This window comes from Meriones unguiculatus, chromosome 1, assembly GCF_030254825.1.
Source record: "Meriones unguiculatus strain TT.TT164.6M chromosome 1, Bangor_MerUng_6.1, whole genome shotgun sequence".
Taxonomy (NCBI): Eukaryota; Metazoa; Chordata; class Mammalia; order Rodentia; family Muridae; genus Meriones; species Meriones unguiculatus.
Window position 1 is genome coordinate 80,549,027 of NC_083349.1, and position 22,763 is coordinate 80,571,789.

Consider the following 22,763-nt stretch of genomic DNA (forward strand, 5'->3'; position numbering starts at 1 on the left):
CTTACCGGATGGCTAGCACCTGGAGGACACTCATGTGGCCCTGGTCAGCTGCCCGTCGGGTCACTGCTCGTTGCACTACAGCCGCCCTGTTGGTTCGGTGACTCAGAAGCAAGTTGTAGAGGTAGGAGATCCTTTCCTGGAAGGGAGTACCCAGCATGGGAACATGTGATACTGGGCCACCTGCCTTGGCATCCCCAGCCCCACTCCTTGCCTGTCTTTTCCTTCTAACTCCTGTGACTCTCAAGGCTTAACTCAAATGACTATTCCTCCAGGCAGCCTTCTGGCCCTCCACAAGTGAAGTAAACCATGTCTCCCCTGCTTTCCATGTCTGCTTTCCATCTTTATTAATCCCTTAATAAAACCTTTATTTTTTTTTTAAGTGATAATGTTTCATTAAAAGCCTATCTTCCTGGGCCAGGAGATGGCTCATCAGTTAACAGTGTGTATTACTCTTCTAGAAGACCCCAGTTCAATTCCCAGCACCCACATCAGGCAGCTCACAACTGGTTGTAACTCCAGTTCTAGGAGATCCACCCACAAACACATGGAATACACTCACAGGGGGAAAAAAAAAAGAATATACATATTATTAAAAAAAATTTAAGTAAAAGGAATTAATCTACTTTAAATGCTTGTTTGTTAGCCTGCCCAGACTGTCTCCTTCATCTTGCCTCCATGGAGTCCCTTCACAGTGACTGTCACACAGTACTCCTCAGTTGTCCCACTGCCCTAACCACTGTGGTTTTAGCAAAGCCTTGGAGGCAAGATACACCTCAGAAAGCCCTGGCTCAAAGGCCATCATTCCTCCTGGATCCCATCTAAGGGCCAGAGAACCGGAGGGCCAGGTCTTTGTTCTGGGCTCCAGTAGAGGGTAAAGATTGGGGCTGCCAAGGACTCCAGTACCCTCAAAGCCAAGACAGCCACAAGTTAGTGTCAGGGCAATAGCAGAGAGCTACTAGCCATGCAGCCCTCACCTGTTCCCTGCCGGGGTAATAGCAGGCACAGATGACACGCCGCAGCCTGCTGATGTAGCTGCCAAACAGAGTGAGGAAGAAGCACAGGCCGTACATGACACCTGGGGGCACAGCACACGTGAGCGCCATGCTGCCCAAGGCACCAGCCACACTCCGTCTCCACATGCTCCCCTCCCGTCTCCACTCTCAGGTGAGTACCAATAGCGATGTAACTGTTGGCATCTGGTTCTGAGGGATGCAGGAGGCAGCGTCGGGACAATATACTGATGTTGCCTTGTTGCAGAATGTCAAAAGCTGACACCAGGTCACGGTAAATATTCCCTGAGTAGCCGGTCCCTTCCACCTTTATAGACACCAGCACAGGGCCTGGCACAAAGACACTGTGAGGGACACTTATGGGAATGGCCCAGTCTCTGCCACCTTTCGCAGGCTGGAAACTAGAGCCAGGCAGATCACAAACATGACCCCCCCCTCACCCCCATCTCTGATCCCTCATCTCTGCTCAGGTGCCCCACAAGGTACCTGGAGGTCCAGCCTCTGTCCTAACACCACAACCCACTTGGCTGGCACTGCCATAATCTTCACAACCATCCAGAAACAGTGAACTATTGGCTGAGAGCTGACTTCTTTTTCCTTTGTTTTTAGAGAAAGGGTCTCACTGTATAGCCTGGTCACTCAAGCCTGCTGCCTCCGCCTTCCAAATGCAGAGATTACAGGGACGGACCCAGGCTTATTGTTGTGCTTTACTGTTTGTACTGAGTTTCAATTGTTTGTTTTTCCTTTTATTTATTCATTTATTATTAGTGTGTATTTGAGTGTGTGTGTTTGTGCATGTATGTGTGTGTATGGCTGGGGGGGGCATGTGTGCCACAGCCCATGTGTGGAGGTTAGACGACCACTTTGTGGATTCAGTTCTCTCCTTCCACATTTTCAAGGGTTTTGAGGATTGAACGCAAGTCAAGCCTTCGTGGCATCTTGTCTTTGGATTTTTTCTTTCTTTTGTTCTTTGTGTTCTGACACACAAATTTGGGTTAAATATATTCCTTGTGACATGGTCTCAATCTTGGGTCAAGAAGGTGCTAAACAAAAATAGTCTCACTTCCTGCTGTGACCCAGAGAGCAGCCATTGCTCTATTGTTCAGATGAGCTCTGAGATGTTAAACAATTTGTCCTTTGTGTGTGGGTGTGTGCTGGGAGTTGAACCTGGGGCACTGTGCATGAGGCTTTGTCCCTAGCTCCCAAGCAACTTACTCAAAATCACCTCCTGATAAAGGACAGGGCTGGGATTTGAACCCAAGCCAGGTTGACTTAGAGCCTGTGCCTTTATGCTATCTTCTTGACCCAGCTAGGAGGCAGAGGCTGGAGGAGTGAATGTCAGTGACAGGAAGCTGTACAGAGGTCCCCAGGAGAAGGCACCAGAGAGGAGGAGGATGTATGGGCTGAGTAGGCACAGAGGGAGGGTGGGCACTCACTGCGAGCTATAATCTCTCCCTGGAGGTGGTGCCGGGCCAGGTCAAGTACCCAGAAGACAGCATAGTCCAGAAAGACCAGGAGTAGCATGAGGAGGAGATGGCGGGCAAAGTCAAAGGTCTCCAATATACAAAAAATCTGCTCCCATCGGGACAGAAAAATGGAGCCTGAAGGAGCAAGTGGTCAGTCAGAAGTGTGCTCCTCAATTCTTCTGCCCACAGATCCCAGCTCTTAGGGAGGTGCCTGCTCTTATCAAGTTCAACTTAATTGCTTACCCAGAAGACAAAAAGGAAAGAGACTGTGAGGACCAGCAAAAGTGGGGATCACTCTTTAGGGGTAGGGCCTTCATGGTCATATGAAAAGCCTCGCAGCTTTCCCTGGGACCAGCAGCCCATAGCTGGAACCCCTCTGCCCATTAGTATATTGTCCCGAGGGAGCCTTTACTCCTCCCTCTCAGGCAGTCTTCCTTTCCATATTAGCATGGCCACACCTCCTGCTTTCACCACAGAAAGCCTTCCCAACCTTATTCATTACTCCATATTGTTTCCTGTGTCAGCCCGAAGTCATCTTTCCTCCCTCTGGCCTCCTATGCTGCAAAATGCTCAGAGACATGGGGCCGAGGAAGGCCTGGGCTGCCCCGAAGCCCTTCCTTTCTAGCCTTAGCACCCTCACCTGGCTGGATGTAGTGTCTGGCCTCGTGAGAACTGAGTGGCAGCACTGTAGGCATCCCTGCCACAGAGCGCACCGCCTCCATCTGCAGGAAGCGGCTGGTGATATAGATGTTGTCAAAATTGTCCCAATTCAGGTAACAGTACCGGTACCACAGAGCTCTGAGGAGAAGTGCATATAAGATTCCTCGACTCTCTTTACCAGACCTCCAGGTACCCCAAACAATGCTGCCCTGCCAGCCTCTCCCTCAAGATGCCATGGATGGACAGCCCCAGAGCCCATCTCTCCCTCAGGCCCCAGTAGCCCCTTACTGGAGGTAGAGAAGTGCAAAGAGCAGAGGCGTGGTATAGCCCATCAGGGCCAGGACCTCCCTGGCACTGTGCAGCTTCATGCTGATGGCCTCCTGAAGGTCCAAAGCCACCTGGGACAGGCTCCGAGAGGCATTGAGGTCCACAGAGAAGTAGTGGGTGGCTGTCATGTTGAATTCAAACTCACGGCGCACCCGGTCAAGCAGCTGCATCACGGCTGGGACCAGCGGGGTCAGAGGAGACATGAACCAGAATAGTTAGGAGGGCAGAGCTGCCATAGGGTGGGAGGCTGTGCTGGCCCAGAAGTTGCAGGACTCACAAATCAGCTAGAGCTGGTCCAGGCCCCAGACCTAGACTAGCAAAGAGTGACTCCTTCCTGACACACAATGTTAGACATCGCCTAGGGCTTATGCTCCATCACAAGTGAGCCATGACTCTGGTGGGAGGCCCTGTTTCTCCCAGTGTACATGACCTATGTATGCTTGGGCAGGAGGCCCTGGTCCTCACAGATTCTGTTCTGAAGTCTTGTGTGAGGCACCTCGCACGTTCACTCAGCCTCAGTTTCTCAATAAGCTCAACTTAGACATTAGTCTGTGTGACCCTGCAAAGTCCTTTCCTGCTCTTGCATTCTCACATGTGGACCAGGAGACTTCAGCTGCCAGTGGGCACAGTAAGGTGAGGATAGTGGATAGATAGAAAGCACTGGTAGCAGGGGCCTGACGGAGTCACTCACGGATGCTGATGGTCTTTCGCAGGAAGACTTGGATGTAGGTGGGGATGACACAGAACATCTGGACCACTGAGAATCAGGAGGAGCAGAGATGTAGCCTGCCCACCCACCTCCAGGACCTTCCTCTCTCTACCTTACCCACTGTGTTCTCCTAGCATCAGTCTTTTCTTGTCCACCTTCCCCTCACTGACTCCAGCAACCTTATGAACTCCACACTCAGTGCCCCTTGTGTGATCCTCTGCACCGCCCACCCTTCTGACAGATCCTGCCTTCTCACACCCCATTTCAGCCCCACGTCTATGCCCCCCTGCAAGGAGCCCCTGACTTTCTCACAGCTGGCAAGTCCACAGAGCACCAGTTTAAAGGCCATGACCACGTAGCACACGTGATGGGCGTGGGGCACGACCTTCATACAGTTGTCCTTGGCATCATCAAACACCCGAGCGCATTTTATGTATGGGTTGCCCAGCTCTGAGTTGCACACGTCACCGATGTGAAGGAACCAAAACCACACATTCCGAAGGGACCTGGCTGGGAAGAGCTGTGCAGTCAGTGCTCTGGGTAGGAGTCCACCCGCCTTTCTCAGTGAGTTGGGTAACACCAACCAACCCGACATTTGTCAACAGTGATCAGATGTGCTGTGTGAGGGGAGAGCTGAGCAGGCCTGGAGAGGCAGCTGGATAAGGAGATGGTGGTATTTTGACCTCCCAAACCAGACATCTAACACACTTACCTACATGCTTCACACCGTCCATGATGGACCGGAAGAACCTGCGTACCCGGTCAGCCACCACTTTGGCCCTTTGGGCAATAGCTTTAATCTTGGTCAGAGCACCTGAGAGACAAAGGGCAACATTGTGGTGGGCCTCTTCTTCCAGGAGTTGATTCTCACCATTTCCTGGGGGGTGGAGGGAGGTGAGTAGAGGGAGCTATCAGAGCGGTTAGGGAGCCTAGGTGCTGGGGTATGAAAATAATCAGGTAGAGGAAGAGGCTGGAGGGCAAGGGGTTTAGCTGGACTGGAAAGTGGCCTTCCAGGCCCAGCCACTCTTAGGGTCAGACAGTTCAAAAGCGAGGGATTAAGCTAAAGGGCAGAAGAGCTCACAGGAGCCAGTGGTGGGCTGGGGTGGACCTTACTGACAAGGGGCTGCCTGGCTCGCTCCAGCACTTCAGCAGTCTGGTTCAGTGCCAGCTCTGCCCCACAGGCCACAGCTTCACTGGCGCGGGTGAAATTGCGCAGGGTGTTGGCACAAGGCCCTTGCAGCACCAGCCCAAAGGCGGCCACCAACAGCAGCATCCGGCCCTGCCCTAGGGAAACAGCTCATCACAGCCCAGGACCCCAGCCTCAAGGCAGCCATTAATCCTTCATATGAGGTTTTAGAATACTTTCCTCCCTGCCCCAGCCCTGCTTTGCCCTGCCCCCAGGCTTCCAAGCTCACTGGAGAAGGACTGTGGAAGCAGCAGGAAGACAGTAGCACGGACCTGGCGTGAGAACCCCATGCCCAGACTAAGGAAGGCAGCCAAAGTGACCGTGGTCACCAGGCAGCCATAGGGGCTGTGTCCCTCCACCAGAAGCTCCAGGAGCCCGTAGGCTGTGGCCAAGGACAAACCCAGCGTAAAGCCACCCATGCTTCGGACCACAGCCCGTGCCATGCTGTGCCCCTCCTCCCTGGAGGGCCACTCTACATTAGTTTTAGACATGGCTGCTGGGACCAAATGCCAGTGCGTCTCCAGGAGAGGCCTCCAGATTCTATAGACCCCGGAATTCTTCATCCTGTTCTAAGGTTCTGCCAGGCTTGTACCATAGGTGTGTCTCAGAACCCATTACCCAGTTCTGAGGGCTCGCAGAGCTGAAGGACACAGGCCAGTCTTGGGCTGTGCGTGAAGCAAAGCATACAGGCAGCCTCTCTTTTCTCTCATCAGAATTTCACAGCCTGGGAATCTTTGGAGAGACTTCTGGGATGAAAGCAGTTCTGGGGCATGGGCTCCTGGACATTACACAGCATCAGAATGGAGCAGGAGGGCAGCAGAAGAAAGCACCCCACACCAGTGAGACAATCCTCAGATTCCTGCCCCTTCCCAGCATCCCTCAGGCTTCTCTTGTCCTTTCCCCTCCATTTTGGGGCCCTCCAACCTCTGTCCATTTTCCTTTCCCTATAACCCAGTCCTCTTTTTTTCCTCCACTCCTGCCTTATTCTTCAGGATCCCTCATCTCTTCTATTCTTCAGGATCTCCCTCATCCCACATCCCTGCCACCAGGCTTTCCTAGCATCTGATCATCTTAAACTCTCCAAGCTTGGGACTGGCCAAGCTTGGAGATGGCTCAGTGGTTAAGAACACTGGCTGCTCTTCCAGAGGTCCTGAGTTCAATTCCCAGCACCCACATGGTAGCTTACAACCATCTATGATGAAATCTGATTCCCTCTCTGGCATGCAGGTGAAGAGCACTTACTGCTCTCCCAGAGAGCCTGAGTCCAACACGCACACCAGGAAGCTCACAGTTGTAACTGTAGCTCCAGGTGACTCAACACCCTTTGACCACCTGTAGAAATAAACTCAGGTGGGTGCACACACTCTTAAATAAATATAAAGTGGGGGTTTTGGCTTGGTTTTTCGAGACAAGTTTTCTCTGAGTAGCCTTGCCTGTCCTGGAGTCACTAGATAGACCAGGCTGGCCTCGAACTCACAGAGGCCTTCCTGACTCTGCCTGCCCATTGCTGGGAGTGTTTTTAACCTCAATGAACCTCATTGAGCCAGAAGAAGAGGCTATGAGCTGAACTGTCCCTCTTTCAGCCGTGCAGAGGCTTCTCCGCTGGGGTCTTCCAGTTTCCTGGAGCCGGTTCCTATGGCGCCAGCAGAGGGAGTTCCCCGCCACTGCTTTCCTGCTAGGAGCAGGGACTGGTGGGCTCCTGGCCATAGGCAAGTTTGGGAGCAGAAGGGTAGGGTGGGGCAGGGCTGGAACTATGAGTTGACTTATGGCTTAACGCTGTTCCTTCAGGTCTCTTTCAGCTCCTGGTGAACCCCATGGACATTTATGAGGAGCAGAAGATGGTGGCATTATATGGCTTGGCAAGTTAGTAGTGGGTAAAGCTGGGCATCAGGGGCCTAGACCTTGCTTCTTCTGTACCCCAAGTCTATGACTTCAGCCTCCGTTTACATGTAGAAAAGGAAGTCAGGAGCAGAGGAGAGGCCAAACTTACACCTTTTTAACCTGTTCTGTTGACTCCTGTGGCACACTTCCTATTTTTCTTGAGTATCCCAGTTCGTTCATTCATTCATTCATTCATTCATTCATTCATTCATTCCTTACCTACTGAGGATTCAGAAGTAAACAGTTAACAAGTACAAGCCATTTTTTTGGAGTTTACAATTAAAAAAAAAAAAAAGTCATGCATAACTAGGTTATAGGTGTGGCTCACACCTATAACCCCAGAACTTATAAGGCTAAGGCAGGAGAATTGCCACAAATTCAAGATCAGCCTGGCCCACAGAGTATTTCTAGGCCTGTCTGGACTGCCATGTAATGTTCTGCTTCAAAAACTAGAAACCACGCAACCTACCAGTGTGAGACAATGAAAGTCTAAGAAAACACAGTAGATGGCAGAAGAGGAAGGAAAGGGTTGGGGTCGACCCTAACCCTGTCAGGAAAGACTTCTAGGGCTGACCTTTGAATGGAGACATTTGTTTTGGGAGGTATTGGACCGTAGGAAAGGGAAAGCTGAGAAGGGCAGTGTAAAAGTGGGTTAACCTCAGAGAAAGCTTATCATCCCACAGAAAAAATTCTTGAAAGGACTATGGTGGGTTATGCCGGCAATCACACAGCCTAGGGTTCCAGGACCGCCTGGACTGTAAGACCTCGTCTCAAAAAAACCCATACACACACCAGACCAAAAGAGATAAAGAAAACACAGAGTGGTGTCGGAGCTTGAGAATTCCAGCTGCTCCGCTCAGTGCCCTCTCACAGCTCTAGAGTTGTCAGCGGTGGCAAGTACTTATAACCCCAGCAGTTGGGAGGCTGAAGCAGGACACTGTACATTTGAAACTAACCTGGACTATATATTAAGACTTATCTCAAAGGGCTGGAGGGATGGCTCAGGAGTTAAGAGCACTTGTTGCTCTTGCAGAGCACCTGGGTTCAGTTCCCAGCACCTATCTGGAAAATTTACAAACACCTGAAACTCAGTTGCACGGCATCTGACATGTTCTTCCGACCTCCACAGGCACTAACTCCACACATGGGGAACATGCGAGCAAAATACTCATATATATATACAACAAAATAAATATGTCTAATTTTTGTTGTTTGTTGCATTTTGTATGACAGGTTGAGGGCTGGAGAGATGGTTCAGAGGTTAAGAGCACTGTCTGCTCTTCTGGAGGTCCTGAGTTCAATTCCCACCAACCACATGGTGGCTTGCAAGACAGTGTTTCTCTGTTGTAACCTTGGCTGACTTGGGACTCACTTGGTGGACCAGGCTGGCCTTGAATCAGAGATCTGCTAGGTTCTACCCTGCTAGTGCTGGGACTCAAGGTGTACACCACTACCACTCAGCTTCCTATTTTTTTAAAGACTTTTTTTTTTAAAGGCTTTATTTCAAACAAAATAAAACACCAATAGGAGTTCTTCAGTCTTTTCATTCTCTTTGGCTAGAGATTTTGGAATTTTTTTGTTTTTGTTTTTGTTTTTTGAGACAGGGTTTCTCTGTGTAGCTCTGGCTATCCTGGACTCACTTTGTAGATCAGGCTGGCCTCAAACTCACAGAGCTCTGCCTGCCTGCCTCTGCCTCCTAGTGATGGAACCAAAGGTGTGCACCACCCTGCTCACTAGATGGTTTTTGCTTGCAAGAGGCCAGACATCACATCTCCATGCATTAATTTCAGACACCAGGGAAGAAACATCTCTTTCTCCTGTCCCCCTTCAGGAACCAGGAAAATACAGTAGCTGATGCTTTTTCCCAATCTGTCCCAACCTGGGGCGTTTTAATTCATGTCACTATTGTATTGAACACATAGAGTTTTTAGTCATAAGGCCAAGACTATACAATAGACTGTTCTTGTGTGACCACTGCATTCATGTTCTGCAGACCACCTTTCACTCAGACATGGAGAAGTCCCAGGGGTGCTGACTAGTTAGGACTTATTTGGAGGGGTTAAAGGATTCTGTCTACGTCACATCAGGACTTGAGGCTTCCATGCTTCTTGCAGGTCACCTCTCCTTGCTGCTGCAACCTGCCACACCTCAGTCTGCCCTTCGCCCTCTATCCTGCCGTGAGAAAGAGGTTCAGCTTCTCCTCCTCTTGTTTCTCCTCTGCCTTCCCTTTCTATTGCAGCTTTGTTAGCATTCTCTCATAGTTTCATGTATGCATATAGTGAATTTTAGTCTCTCTCTCTCTTTTTTTTTCCTTCGGAGACCCTGTCTCTCAGATCCATATCCCTCTCTCTGAGTGCTGAAATTAAGGGCTTGTTCTACCATGTTTGCATTTTAAACCCTCTCTCCCTGCCCCCCAAGCCTTTCTTTCCAGTAAGTCTTCCCCCTCCTTTCATGGTTTTCTTTTGTATGTGACCTACTGCATTTAACTAGAATTGCTTGAGCTAACGTGGATAGGAAGTTATTTCCTGGAGCAAGGAAAATCTGTCAATAGCGACACTACCCCTCAGGCCCCTCCCCCAGCTCCCACGCCTCCACCCTGCACCCTCCCCCACCTAGAGAAGATCTCAGATAGCCTAGGCTTGAACTCCTAATACCCTGTTGACACCAGTGTGTCTCACCATGCCTGGCTTCCTCTGTGTTTCTTCAGATGTCAGAAAGCAGAAAGGAAGAATTAGAGGAAAAGGGACAAAACCTTTCTTTTTATAATGGGGAGGGAGTCAAAGCCTTAAGTCACCAATGCTCTTATAATTCTTCACCAGTGCCCTCTCTGCAGCAGGCTCATTCATGGACTCCGGCAGTGCCTAGTGGTCTGAGCTTTGACAGGTTCTTTTGGCGGGACTCAGGCAGAGCCTGCTTAGCTTCGTGAGCCCACCACAGGCTCTTCCTTTGAGATCTGCACCCACCCCAACCCCCAGCAGGCTGCCCTTGTGGGTGAAGAGTGCCAGGCCTGCTGCCTTTAGGCAGCCCTCTCTACCAGAGAGAAGCTCCACACTCTGGAATCTACAGAGGGCAGAGCTGGAGCAGCCTGGCCAGCTGCTGCAGTTCTGCAGGAAGCCAGCCCACGAGGGACAAGGCAGGGTCTTTCCTGTGACAGTCCCTAAAGGGTTTTGACCTGACCCATGATGTCCTCGGCTTAGACTTTCCTCCTGTGCCTACTGACACTTCCAGAACATTCACATTTCTGGCTTATTTATATTGACGGGCTGATTGCTCTTGTGGCCCTGGTCGTCCTGGAACTAGCAATGTAGACCAGGGTGGCCTTGAACACACAGAGATTTACCTGCTTCCCAAGTTCTGGTGTTAAAGGCATGTACCACCAAACTCAGTTCTCCTTTTTGTTTGTTTGTTTCGTTCTCTTCCTTCCTTTCTTTTTTTCTTTTTTTGGGCAGAGTATCATATATCCCAGACTTGCCTCAAACTTGATATGTAGCTAAGGATGGCCTTGAACTTTTGATTCTTCTGTGTCCACCTCTTAGTGCTAGGATTTAAAGGCATGCACCACCATGACAACTAGTTTTTGTTTTGTTTTTGGTGCTGGGGATCAGACCCAGGGCATGATTCATGTGAGGCAAGCATTCTAATAACTACAGCCCCAATCCATCTTTCTTTTTGAGACAGAGACTCATGGAGTTGATCAGGCTGACTATGACCATGCTCTGTAGATCAGGTAGGCCTTACACTTTTCTATCCTCCTGCCTCAACCTCGTGAGTAGCTGAGGTGATAGGTATGTGACACCAGACTCAGGTCTCTCTATTTAAATTATTTACCTACTGTTGGTGAGTGTAACAACCCAGTTCTCTCTCCTTCTATAAACTGGCTGGGTAGAGAAGTAAAAGGCTGAGCGTACCCTCTGTGTGAGGCTAAAGGGGCTGGTGGGACATAAAGCAGTAATCTGTCAGCTGTTGTCTAGCTGGAGTCTTCAGCTAGAAGGCCAAGACCAAAGAACAAGTCTCTCTCACTGCTCTGTAATGCACATATGGGGTTTGGGCAAACCCAGATTCAACCCCCAGGGGCCAGGGCAGAACCAGGCTATTGTCCTTGAACAAAATCCAAGTTGTGTTAACAAGTGAGAAGGCAGAATGTTAAAAAAAAAAAAAATCACTGCTGGGTGGCATCCAGGGTTTGCCAAAAACCTGTATGTCTAGGTGAAGCCATGGGGGAGGAGTGCTACCAGCAGGGCACAGGGCAACAACTTGAAGACCTGGTGAGAAATGGATATCATCCAGAGCCCCCTGGACTTATGGGTCAAAGATTCAGTGGCATGGGACCACTGCAGAAGGTGGGAGGGACTATGAAGCATGTCAAATGGTTTGGAATCTATCTACCAAGTGGAGTAGGAAGACAGGATCTGAGTTATGCTTTTATAAGATCATGGAAGGTAATGAGAAAGAAATATAAAGACTAGTTAGAAAGGCCCGGCTCTATGGGGCCACAAAGAGGATCTGGGTTCTAGTCCCAGCACCCACATAGAGCAGTTCACAAATACAAGTCTAGTTCTAGAGATCCAACCCCCTTTCTGGCCTCTGTGGGTTAGGTACGTACATGGTGCACACAGGCCGAGCCTGTGTGAAGGGTTGAGTGTTAGCACTGCAACAACAGTGAACTCGAGTCCCAGTGAGTGATGCGGGGACTGTGGGAGGACAGCAGACATGGTGGGAGCATCAGTATTTGGGGTTTGCTTTGGCTATCACTGGGCAAAGACTTCATCTACATGGGGATCTTCTTGTTCCCTGACTAGCTCATGCTGTTCCCTTGTCCTGGGCTGCCATCTGTGTCTCCTAACAACAGTTACTCATCTCCCAGGCCCAGCTGACACATCATCTCCTTTGTCCAGCCTTCCCAGCCCCACCCCTCCCTGCAGAAATACCCACACCCTCCTTGGCTCCGAAGCTCTCTCCATAAGCCCCTCCCTGCTGCACTGAGCACGTCTGTCCCATGGTAGTCATTTGTTTACTTGTCTGTCTTTCTCTCCGGATTATGAGCTTCAGGGAGCTCACTGTCTCCTCGAAGAGACCGCATTTGCAACTGCTGTAACCTACCAGCCACACATGATTAAGGGCTATCACACAGGAAGGGTGGAGGTTTGAGTGCTGTGGGCGTCAGAGCCCTGGGAGTGTCCAGGTGGGCTCTGACTGCCTTGTGCATTGCTGCCCATTTCCTCAACATCTCCTTTGCCTGCTCTGCTCCCTCGCTGCCTAAAGTGCCTCTGCCTGGGTGTGGAAAGTGTGGGCTCCTGACACTCATATGCACACTCACTGGCATACACAAATTTGACCATGACTTTTCTGTCCCCAACCATCTCCCCAGGACCTTGCAGAGACAGATACACAGCTTCACCCTATAAATGGCTGTTAGCTGAATGAAGGCAGGAAGGAAGGGTGGAATATGACCTGAGCAGTCTATCAGAGCAGTGTAAATGAAGATGAGGGCAGGGTAGATCTGAGAGAAGGCTGGAGCAGGTGGAGGCCCAATAAATGGCATGTGATGTTGCTTTCTTACTTCATCCCGCACTTTCTGCTACTCCCAACAGGCTTGGGGGCCATTGCCTGGGGAACCTCTCCTCATACCCGCTGCGCCAGTGTCCTCTTGGTACCTAAGATGCTGGGCAAAGAAGGCAGACTCTTTTTCCTGGGATATGCTTTGGCTGCCATCTACAAAGGTGAGGTGTGGCTGTCCCAGAGTGGCAGCTGGGGATGCTAAAGCAGTAGACCTGGACAGACCGTCCACTAAGGGCCATGTTGTTGAAGAAGAAGAAAGTATGTGTGTATGTGTAGTGGGGGTGGGGTCACGTCTGTTCCAGTTTGCTGCATGTCCCTGAGAGTGCCTTTCCATCTCTTGGCCTCCTGAGATTATGGAGCTGAAAAGACGAGGCTTGGCCAGGATCGCTCATAGACTTGCTCAAGCCCACCATTACACAATCCTTGAAGGTGCCCTATGGTCTAGAAGGTGGTCTGAATGTAGAAATGGTGCTAGGGGTGGCCTTAAGGTACTAACCCTGCAGGGAAGTGACCCGGGGCTCTTCTGCTAGGGCCAGCATCCAATCTGCAGTACAACCTCAATGAAGTGATAGCATCCCTGGGCTGCACCGTGGAACTGCAAATCAACAACACCCGAGCGGCCTGGCGTGTCTCCACAGCCCCTCTGCGGGCAGTGTTCAAGGACCTGCTGGTCAGGACCCTGTGCAGTCCCTCTCCCCAGGACCGAGTTGGCTTGTTCTGGGAACATGGTTCCCTTGTGGGAACACTCCTAGTATATTTTGTACCACTGTCCCCAAACATTGCAGAGCCCTTCCTGATTCTGGGGTGTTAAAAGCCACAAGGACATTTACCACTGGGACAGACATACCTCCACATTTCCAGATACATGCATGGGCAGCACTCTAGCTTGGCAGTTGGACTGGAATGTTGGGAAACTGGGGACATAGGCCCTTTGAAGACCAGAGGATTAGAGAATGGACTATTTGGCTAGGGGGTTGGGAATGTTGCAGAGGTTAGGACTGGGAGAGCAGAGGCTTTGGGGGTGTGTGAGGTTGGAACTGAAAGGCAAGCATTCAAAATTATGGGAACCACTGAGCAGTAAGGGAAAGCTGAGGGTCTGAGGAGTAAGGCAGAGTGACGGGGTGCAGCCAGGCTACCAAGCATGTGAGCTGTGAGGAGCTGGAGGGAGACCTTTTCTTAGATCTAGACCCCTATAGGCCTGGGTAAGAGCCCAAGGGAGCCTTGCTAGAAGACAGAATGGGAAGCAGCGGTCTCCATGCTGCATCCTCTCCCCCACACCCTGCCTCTTCCCACCTTTCTAACCCCAGGGCAGCAAAGACTCATTGAAAGTGGAGATTTGGAACATCTCTACCTCCTTTGAGGACCTGGATGCCCAGGTGAAGAGTGATATTGGCTACGATGCCATAGGCACAGCCTCAGGCACAGAGATCCATGGAACCCCCCAAGGCAGAAGCCACATGTCCACACAGAAGTTGTATGAGCTCAAGACCAAGCTGCGCTGCTCTTGTGAGGAGTGTTCCTGAGCAGGGCAGGGTGGGCAGAGTCGGGGCCTGTCTCCAGGCAGGGCATGGGGACCCCAGATACCTCTACCTCTTTGCCACAGATGTAGTAAATAAGGCCATAATCAGCTGCCATCACTGGTTTGAAAAAAAGCATCAAGAGTGCATGCAACACATCTGGGTCCCACTCCTTAACCACCTGCTCTGCCTGCCAATGAAGTTCAAGTTCTTCTGTAGCATTGCCAAGGGTTAGTGGCAGGATGGTGTGAGGGAGGTCCCCAGGTTAAAGGAGATGAATCCCTGGGGACCACAATAGGTGTAAGGCAGGAGTGTAGGCAGATGTAGAGGGTGAGAGCTCCTTGGGTCCACGAGTCCACTTCCTACTGACTGCTATGTGGTGAAGATGAATTTCAGCTAAGCTTTGCATCCCATCTCTCCACTGGAAAGACAGATATAATAATAGTTCCCGTCCCCATATGCGTTTTGAGATTTAACAAGAGGATGCATGCCAAGTCCTAGCAGAAGGTGTTACCCAGAGGAACTGCTCTAGAAATGCTGAATACCATTATTAATATTGGTATGGTTAAGGACAAATGCAAAAATGGGAGTGAAGCATCAGGCCTTATTGCTGGGTAGGAGGATCCAGGGCTGATAGAGTAGGAAGGAGTGGGTGCTGTGGAAAGTCAAGGGAAAAAACTACTACATGAAGAGGCTCAAGGGAGGCCTGGGGTGCAGCCTGGATGAAGAGGGCCTGACTTGGTCCTACTGTCCACCAGCAATGCAGATCTGGTGCTACAAACGCATCCCAGTGGAAGGCAACTTTGGGCAAACCTATGACTCGCTCAACCAGTCTATTCATGGTCTGTATGGAGAATTTTCAGCCAATATTGACATTAAGGTAGGAGGCAGAGGTGTGGGACAAGGAAAAAAGCAGATAGGGAGCAGGAGGGGAGGAAGGAAGGCCTGGGGAAGAGGCCTGAGTGTGGAGCAGGGGTGAGAGATGCCTAGTGCTGGGCCATCATGTCAGCCCGTGTAATGGACGTACCTTGCTTGGGAATGAGATGGATAGCCAGACACAGATGCTGTCGACTAGTGTGGATGCAGGCAAGCGAGACTGCCACCGAGACTGGCGGGAGTGAGGTGAGAGCCCCTGGAGGTCTCGGAGGACCAGGGGCTTAAGTAAGCTGTCAGCGGAGATGTGTCTCTGCCAGGCTGATGGGGTGTGGCCAGGCTGCAGCGGGCTGCACACACCTTCTCTTCCCAGGAGGAGAAGCAGGTTGCAGTGCTGGGTCTCAACACGAGCTGGGAGCACATGAGCATGGAGGTGCGGGACTATGTCCAAGAGCAAGAGGCCCGTCTGCAGTGGGCTGCGGGGCTGCTGCATGTGCTCCTGTCCTGCACCTTCCTGCTGCTCTTCCACGCGTGAGTCACAAGCTTTACCTTGCCCCTTTCTCCACCCTGGATGGGAGCCCTGCTATAGGGGGTGCAGAGCCAGCACCCCAATTCAGAATCTGACTCTGATCTGCCTGCTTTCACAGTTAATGGACATGTGGACATTCTGTAAGGGGAGAAATTACCCGTGTCTTAGAAAAGCAACTGTCTTCATTCATCCAGCTCCTTCTGGCACCTATCCTAACACTGGCTTTCCCCAAAACACATTTAGCTTTGACTGTAGACTTTTTTTCCCCTTGCCCTTCATATTCCCCTTGGCTCTGACTTTGTGCCATTTTTATCATCCAGTTTTGCTTTCATTCTCTCCTGCCTGCTGTGTTGGTAGCTTCTTTTCTTCCATTTAGAACAAAGTCCTCAACCCTACCTAGCCCAGTGTCCTCCTGGGCTGCTCTGGCCCTTGGTTTGCTCCAGCTCTCCCGCTGACTTCTAGACCTTCTCCTCTTTTTCTCCACCCTCAAGTATCTGGGCTGGGCAGGAGCTGGACGGAAGGCAGTCATAGGAACCCCTGCTGTCTGTCCCTGTTCTTCAGGCTAGAGTGGCCCCAGATGAATGATTACATGGGTACCCAGGGCCCTATGGAAGGACAAAGGTGAAAAAGCCATATTGCTACCCTGGAGACACTCCTGGTCTAGTTGAGGTGGTGAAAAAGACAGCCATGAAGCACAAGGGCAAATCTGTGGACTGGCTATGGGGACAGGTGTGGGAGCTAAGAAGGTTCCACAGAGGGGGGAGAGCGTGTATGAGCTCCAGAAGGCTGCAGGTGGGTTTTGTGGTCAAGGGAAGGAAGGGCAGTGTTTTGAGCAAGGACCCTGGCATCTTCACCTTACTGGACGGGGGCTGGGGTGGAGGGTGGAGCTGAGGATGGCTTGGCTAGAACCATCTGGAAAGCCCTACCAGAAGGCCCTAAATAGGAAGGTGGCCACAAGATGGATGAGGGTGGGAAGCATGGGGGGAAAGGCGAACACAGGGCAGAGCCAGGCTAGGTTAGAGGTTAGGGAGCCAGGACAGTGAGGCAGGGCAGGAAGATGGCCCAAAATGGAAGGAAGTGGAAAGGCACAGCAGTTCTTAAAGCCAAGCTTGGTGAGGGAAGGGAGAGTCTAAAGTCACTGCCAGGCTTTCAACCTGGGTGAGATCACTCAGAAACAGGACAGAGCTGGGGGGGAAGGGTTGTCCTCAGCCCAGGAAACCCAATATACTGCAGTGGTAGGTTTCTCCACAAGGGGGCGCAGCAGTCCATCTTTGCATTTTTGAAGACCCCCACCCCCCGCATTGTTCTTTAAAAGGGGATTTATGTTTCACATTTTACAGTTAATATGTTTTTGCAATTTTAACATGTTTTCACAATTAGAACTTTTTCTTAGGAAACAAGCATTATATGGGACTTCAGGAGCTGCATAGAAAAACCCTCATGTGTACACATATTTCTACACACACACAGCTCAAGGGAAGTCAGGATGGGCAAGAGATGTATGTCTGCATCTGGGTTTTGTTTGAAGTGTGCAGCAGGCAGAGCTGGAGAGGAGGCATAGTGGAGTACACCTTTAGGACTACATTGTGAGACCTTGTCTCATAAACAAACAAACAAATAAGTGAAAGTGGATATAGGAGCCATAGTACCCGGTGACTCCTGCAGTCTGGAGGGGGTTCTGACGCTGGGCATCCACATCATTCACCTTGCAAGATAAATGCCTGCCTCTAACCCAGACTGTCCACACACTCTCCTCTGCTGGGTCTCAGCAGTCACATGGGTGCTACAAGGCAGGGTGGAGCCTGCTTCCTTCCTTACCAGGGATGCTCAGGGAATGCCAGGTGATCTGATAAGTAACTACATCTAAAAGGAGCCCATGGTTTGGTGTGCAGAGGAGGGAGACGCACTGAGGGAGACAGCCCTATCCAACCCTCTGCAGATCCTTCTCCTACATGGACAGCTACAATGGGGACATCCGTTTTGACAACATCTACCTCAGCACGTACTTCTATCAGATTGATGCACGAAGGAAGAAGCTGGTGAGGGGCTCGGCCATGCTGGAGGAGGCTCTTTGTGCCCCTGGGATCCATACTCCAGGAGAGTGAAGGCCCCTAGGGTTTTTACTATGGAAACTTTTTATGTGTATGTGCCTGCTCGTCTGTATGTTTGCATAGTGCGGTCAGAGACCAGCAGTGGGTGCAGGCAGTTGTGAGCCACTGATGTGGGTGTGGAGAACTGGACTGGGACTTTTGAAATAGTAGCAAGCACTTTTTAAAAAAGATTTATTTATTTATTTATTTAATATTAGTTACATTTTATTAACTTTGTATCCCAGCTGTATCCTGCTCCCTCATTCTCTCCCAATCCCACCATTCCTCCCTCCTCTCCTCCCTGCCTCTTTCCAAGTCCACTGATAGGGGAGGACCTCCTCCCCTTTCATCTGACCCTGTTTTATCAGGTATCTTCAGGACTGGCTGCAAAGTCCTCCTCTGTGGCCTAGCAAGGCTGCTCCTCCCTTCGGGAGTATAGTGGGGGAGGTCAAAGAGCTCGCCATTGAGTTCATGACGTAAATAGTCCCTGTTCCCCTTACTAGGAAATACACTTGGATACTGAGCTACCATGGGATTTATTTTATTATTATTTTTTTTACACAGTATTCTGTGCCTGCGCGCCAGAAGAGGGCACCAAATGGTTGTGAGCTACCATGTGGTTGCTGGGAATTGAACTCAGGACCTTTGGAAGAACAGCCAGTGCGCTTAACCTCTGAGCCATCTCTCCAGCCCCACAGCAAGCACTCTTAACTGCTGAGTCACCCCTCTGGTACCTAGTCTCTCTCTTTATTTTTTTATTAAGGGCAAACAGAGTCTGTTGCCACTCCGCAAGGCAGAAGAGAGATCTGTTATCTTCCCTTTCAAGCCCACTATCCAGGCCTCAGAAATGCGAAATGTGGTGAGACTGGAGCAGGGAATAGGTTTGGGGATGGTGGACACTTGTAGGTAGGACTCTGAGGGTGAAAGGCAAAGGGCAGAAAACACAGCAAGCCAGGGCAGGGTACCCAACTCTGTTTACTGGGCTCCCCACAGGTAAGGGAACTCCTAGAGACCCTGCCCCTCCTGCTCCTGCTCCTGGTGCTGTGTGGGCTTGACTGGGCACTCTACTCCGTCTTTGACACCATCCGCCAGCACTCCTTCCTACAGTACTCCTTCCGCAGTGAGCCCCAGTGACAGCCCCTCCTGCAAATGTCTCCTCTTCCTTCTTTTTCTCCAAGTCAACCCTCATCCCCTTAACACCAGCTCTTTTTTGTTGTTGTTTGTTTGTTTGTTTTTGTTTGTTTTTGTTTTTTGAGACAGGGGTTTCTCTGTGTAGCCTTGGCTGTCCTTTATAGACCAGGCTGGCCTCGAACTCACAGAGATCCACCTGCCTCTGTCTCTGCAAGGGCTAGGGTTACAGACATGCCCCACCATGCCTGGCTAATTCCATCTCTTACTAGAAACCCTCTCTCCACTCTGACCAGGCAGTCACAAACTGGAAGTGAAGGTTGAGGGAGACTCCATGCTTGCCAGGCTTCTTCGAAAAACCATTGGAGCTCTGAACACATCCTCAGATACAGGAGTGGAATCAGACAACATGCGTGAGTGATGCTCATGGCTCGGATCTGTGGAGTCTAGGGTGACTATGTGGCTGGAAGATAATGGTGTAGGTTTGAAGGCTGGACTTGGGAAAAGAAGAGTTTTGGCATGCATGAACTGGAAAACTCAGAGCCCGGTCAAGCTTGGATCAGGGAAAAATGGTTGCCAGAACTTTGAGGTCCTGCCTCCTCATCCAAAGACCTTTCTTTTTCTTTCTTTTTTTTTTTTTAAGATTTTATTTATTTATTATTTATACAACATTGTGCCTGCATGTACATCTGCATGTCAGAAGAGGGCACTAGATCTCATTATAGATGGTTGTGAGCCACCATGTGGTTGCTGGGAATTGAACTCAGGACCTCGGGAGGAACAGTCAGTGCTCTTAACCTCTGAGCCATCTCTCCAGCCCCCAAAGACCTTTCTGCTACAGTGAAATTGTAAATTGCAAGCAGCCTACAGAGGTGGTTGCAGTGAGATAGAGGACAGATAGTGAGTAGCAGAGATACTGGCAGAGAAGCTATGCAAGATGAAGGGGAAGTCAAACTGGAAACCCACCCTGTACCTCCTACTGGAGTGTCCAACTCAGTGCTACCCTGTCCCTCAGCTGGCCCTGACCAGACTGCTGACAGTCTGCCTCCCCTGCCTCCAGCCTGCCTGCCTCAACCTATAGCCATGGATGCCAGGGCTTACTGGGAAGCTTCACTGCCAACCACCCTGCTTGTGTGTCTCTGCCTAGCTCAGGCTTTCGGTTACAGGCTCCGGAGAGCCATCACTGCCTTCTACTTCCCCAAGGTGAGCTCTTCGACAACTCCGCTCCTAAACATGCACACACACAGCTCCCTACCAGCCCTGGTCCCTCTCCTGCTCCACCACTATCACTGTGTTCCTCTTGCTTCCCAACCAACCCCTCAGCGAGAGAAGAAGCGGGTTCTGTTCCTCTACAATGAGTTACTGAGAAAGAGAGCAGCTTTCACTAAACTAAGGAGGGCCACCATTGTTCGTCGGGCACGTCAGCAGAGGGTTTCGGTAAGTACAGTCCCTGGCAATCCTGCCAGCCTTCCACTGGGTCTGAAGACTCTCAGAGAAGGGGCATCCTTTTCAGCACAGCTAGCACCCTCAGCATCCCAGGCCTTTTGGAGCTGAGTGGCTCTGGCAGAGTCAGCTTCTGGAGGTCAGGACTGAGACATACAGTGGGCCTCCCGGAAGTGACAGAAAGGGGAAGTCAGATCTAATAGTCTGTAGGATAGCAAGTGACGCTGATCAGAAAGAGGCCTCAGACAAGCCAACGGCAGTCTGGAAAAAGGAGAGGAGGTGGGGGGGGTCAGGAGGGCTTCAGGAGGGAACAAGTGTCTTTGGAAGTCACAGAGTCAGAATCAGGTTTGAGCCCACACTTCCTGAAGCTGTAGGAGCCTGTGGTCCTCACTGTGTCTGTTTTCTCCTTGGAGGAATGGAGAGTGTAGACTCTGAGGCCATTCTTCAGGGCTGTGAGACTGGCAGCTGGGTGCCAATGAAGCCTTGGTCTGAGTCCAGCTCTCCCCGCCATTATGTGACACCGTGTGCCCCTGCTCAAGCCCTGGCCTTCTGCTTTTCTGTAGATGGTGTTAACTATCTCATTTGTTCAGTTGGTGCAGTGACTGAGTTTTCCTTCCTTTATGGTGGTATGAGAATAACATTTTACATGTGTGTTAGTTGCCACTGTGTGCCCTGAACAAACAACTTTCTCTCCATCAGTTCTCTCACCTGAAGGAGAGACGATAATAATAACAATTATCACACACACACATACTCTCACGCATACATACACATACACACCTGTATCCATACACATACACACCTGTATGAGTGCATACAGAGGGCTGTTGGGGATGGAACAGGCATGAGCACTATTGCTGAGTTATATCCCAATCAGTCCATAGTTTTTTAACTTGAGTTATTTCTTTTACTGGGTGGTAAGATGACCACCCAGCCAGGGACCCGAATTCAATCACATCCACAGAGTAGAAGGAAAGGACTCCTGCAAGCTGTCCCCCTGACTGTCACACATGTCCCATGGCCACATGAATATGGCACCAACAGGCTGGGATTCCTTGGCCTGGTCCTGAAGTAAACTGAAATTGAACTTAACAGGATGTGAAAAAAAAAAATCTTAGAGACCAAAGGGAATGCCAAGGGCAAAGGCTCAGCTAAGGAAAGCAACAAAAGTGCCAGAAACCAGGGGGCAGAGCAAAGCCAGAAAGAAACAGACCCCTAAAACGTTCTGAAGGCCAAGCCCAGACCTGCTCTTATCTGGCAGGCAGTGGTGCCCCTGGGATTTCTTTCTTTCTCTCTGGCTCTCTCTCTCTTTTTCTCAAGGCAGAGCTTTTCTGTGCAGCCTTGGCTGTCCTGGACTCACTTTGTAAAGCAGGCTGGCCTCGAACTCACAGAGTGCTGGGATTATAGGCTTGTGCCACAGTACCTGGCTGGTATTTCTTAAGCAGTAGCCAGTAAAGAATTCCTGGCAGTTGTATGAAGAGAGTATTCAAAAAATGCAATACTGAGCAGAATGAAAGCAAGGTTTGTGATTTGGTTCCTGCTATGTTTGACTGAGCTCACTTAGAAAAGTTCCACCATCTTTCTTGAGATATGTTTGTTTTAAACTTAATTAATTTATTTATTCATCTACTTAATGAATAAATATTTTCCCACACATATGTCCGTGCACCTCATGACTAGCTGGTGCCCACCGAGGTCAGAAGATAATCAGTTGTTAGCATTACATGGGTGCTGGGATTCAAACCTGTGTCCTCTGGAAGAGCAGTCCAGGTTCTTAACCACTGAGCCACCTCTCCGAGGTCTAAATAACCATAATCTGTCTGCCCTACTTCCTTCTAAGCTGCTCTAGAGGGGTACATGAGAATGGTTGCAGGTCATCCTCGGGGAGAGAGTTTGGGTAGGCAGGCTCCGCATTTCATCATGGAGGAAAAGGAAGCTCTTTAGACTCACTTCCATAGCACCCTCGTCCTTCAGGGCTCTTCTCGTCCATCCCAGCTTCCTCCATTATGGCACTGTCAAGGCTTGGGACTTCATACATTAAGAGCTGCCCAGTGCCCCTGACAACCCTCTCTGCTCAGCCCACAGGGCCTTAACGACCCACCTCGCCTCCCAACAGCGCCACCACCTGGTGGACACTCTGTACCGCCGGTGCCCTCTCCTGCGTCGCTTGACGCGTCGGCGCTGCGTAGTGTGCCAGGCACCAGAGACGCCCGAGTCCTACGTGTGCCCCACGCTGGACTGCCAGACAGTGTACTGCCGGTCGTGCTGGGACGATATGCGACGGCGGTGCCCGGTGTGCACGCCCCGCGAGGAGCTTTCTTCCTCCGCCTACAGCGACAGCAACGACGACACCGTCTACGGCGAGTGACGGGATGCTGTCTGCCT

General features: G+C 50.7%; 1 protein-coding gene across 1 annotated transcript; it reads left to right on the top strand.

Moving 5' to 3' along the window:
- Positions 1–22,754, top strand: Dcst1 (DC-STAMP domain containing 1; the record flags this gene model as incomplete). Its single annotated transcript, XM_060377851.1, has 17 exons — positions 1–121; positions 6,072–6,197; positions 6,942–7,067; positions 7,147–7,221; positions 12,831–12,959; positions 13,329–13,468; positions 14,106–14,304; positions 14,402–14,545; positions 15,074–15,195; positions 15,562–15,719; positions 17,657–17,756; positions 18,571–18,666; positions 18,801–18,927; positions 19,232–19,348; positions 19,996–20,138; positions 20,259–20,372; positions 22,495–22,754. Coding segments are annotated over 17 exons (2,289 nt in total), but the record flags the coding sequence as incomplete, so codon positions are not given.
- Positions 22,755–22,763: the final 9 nt, after the last annotated feature.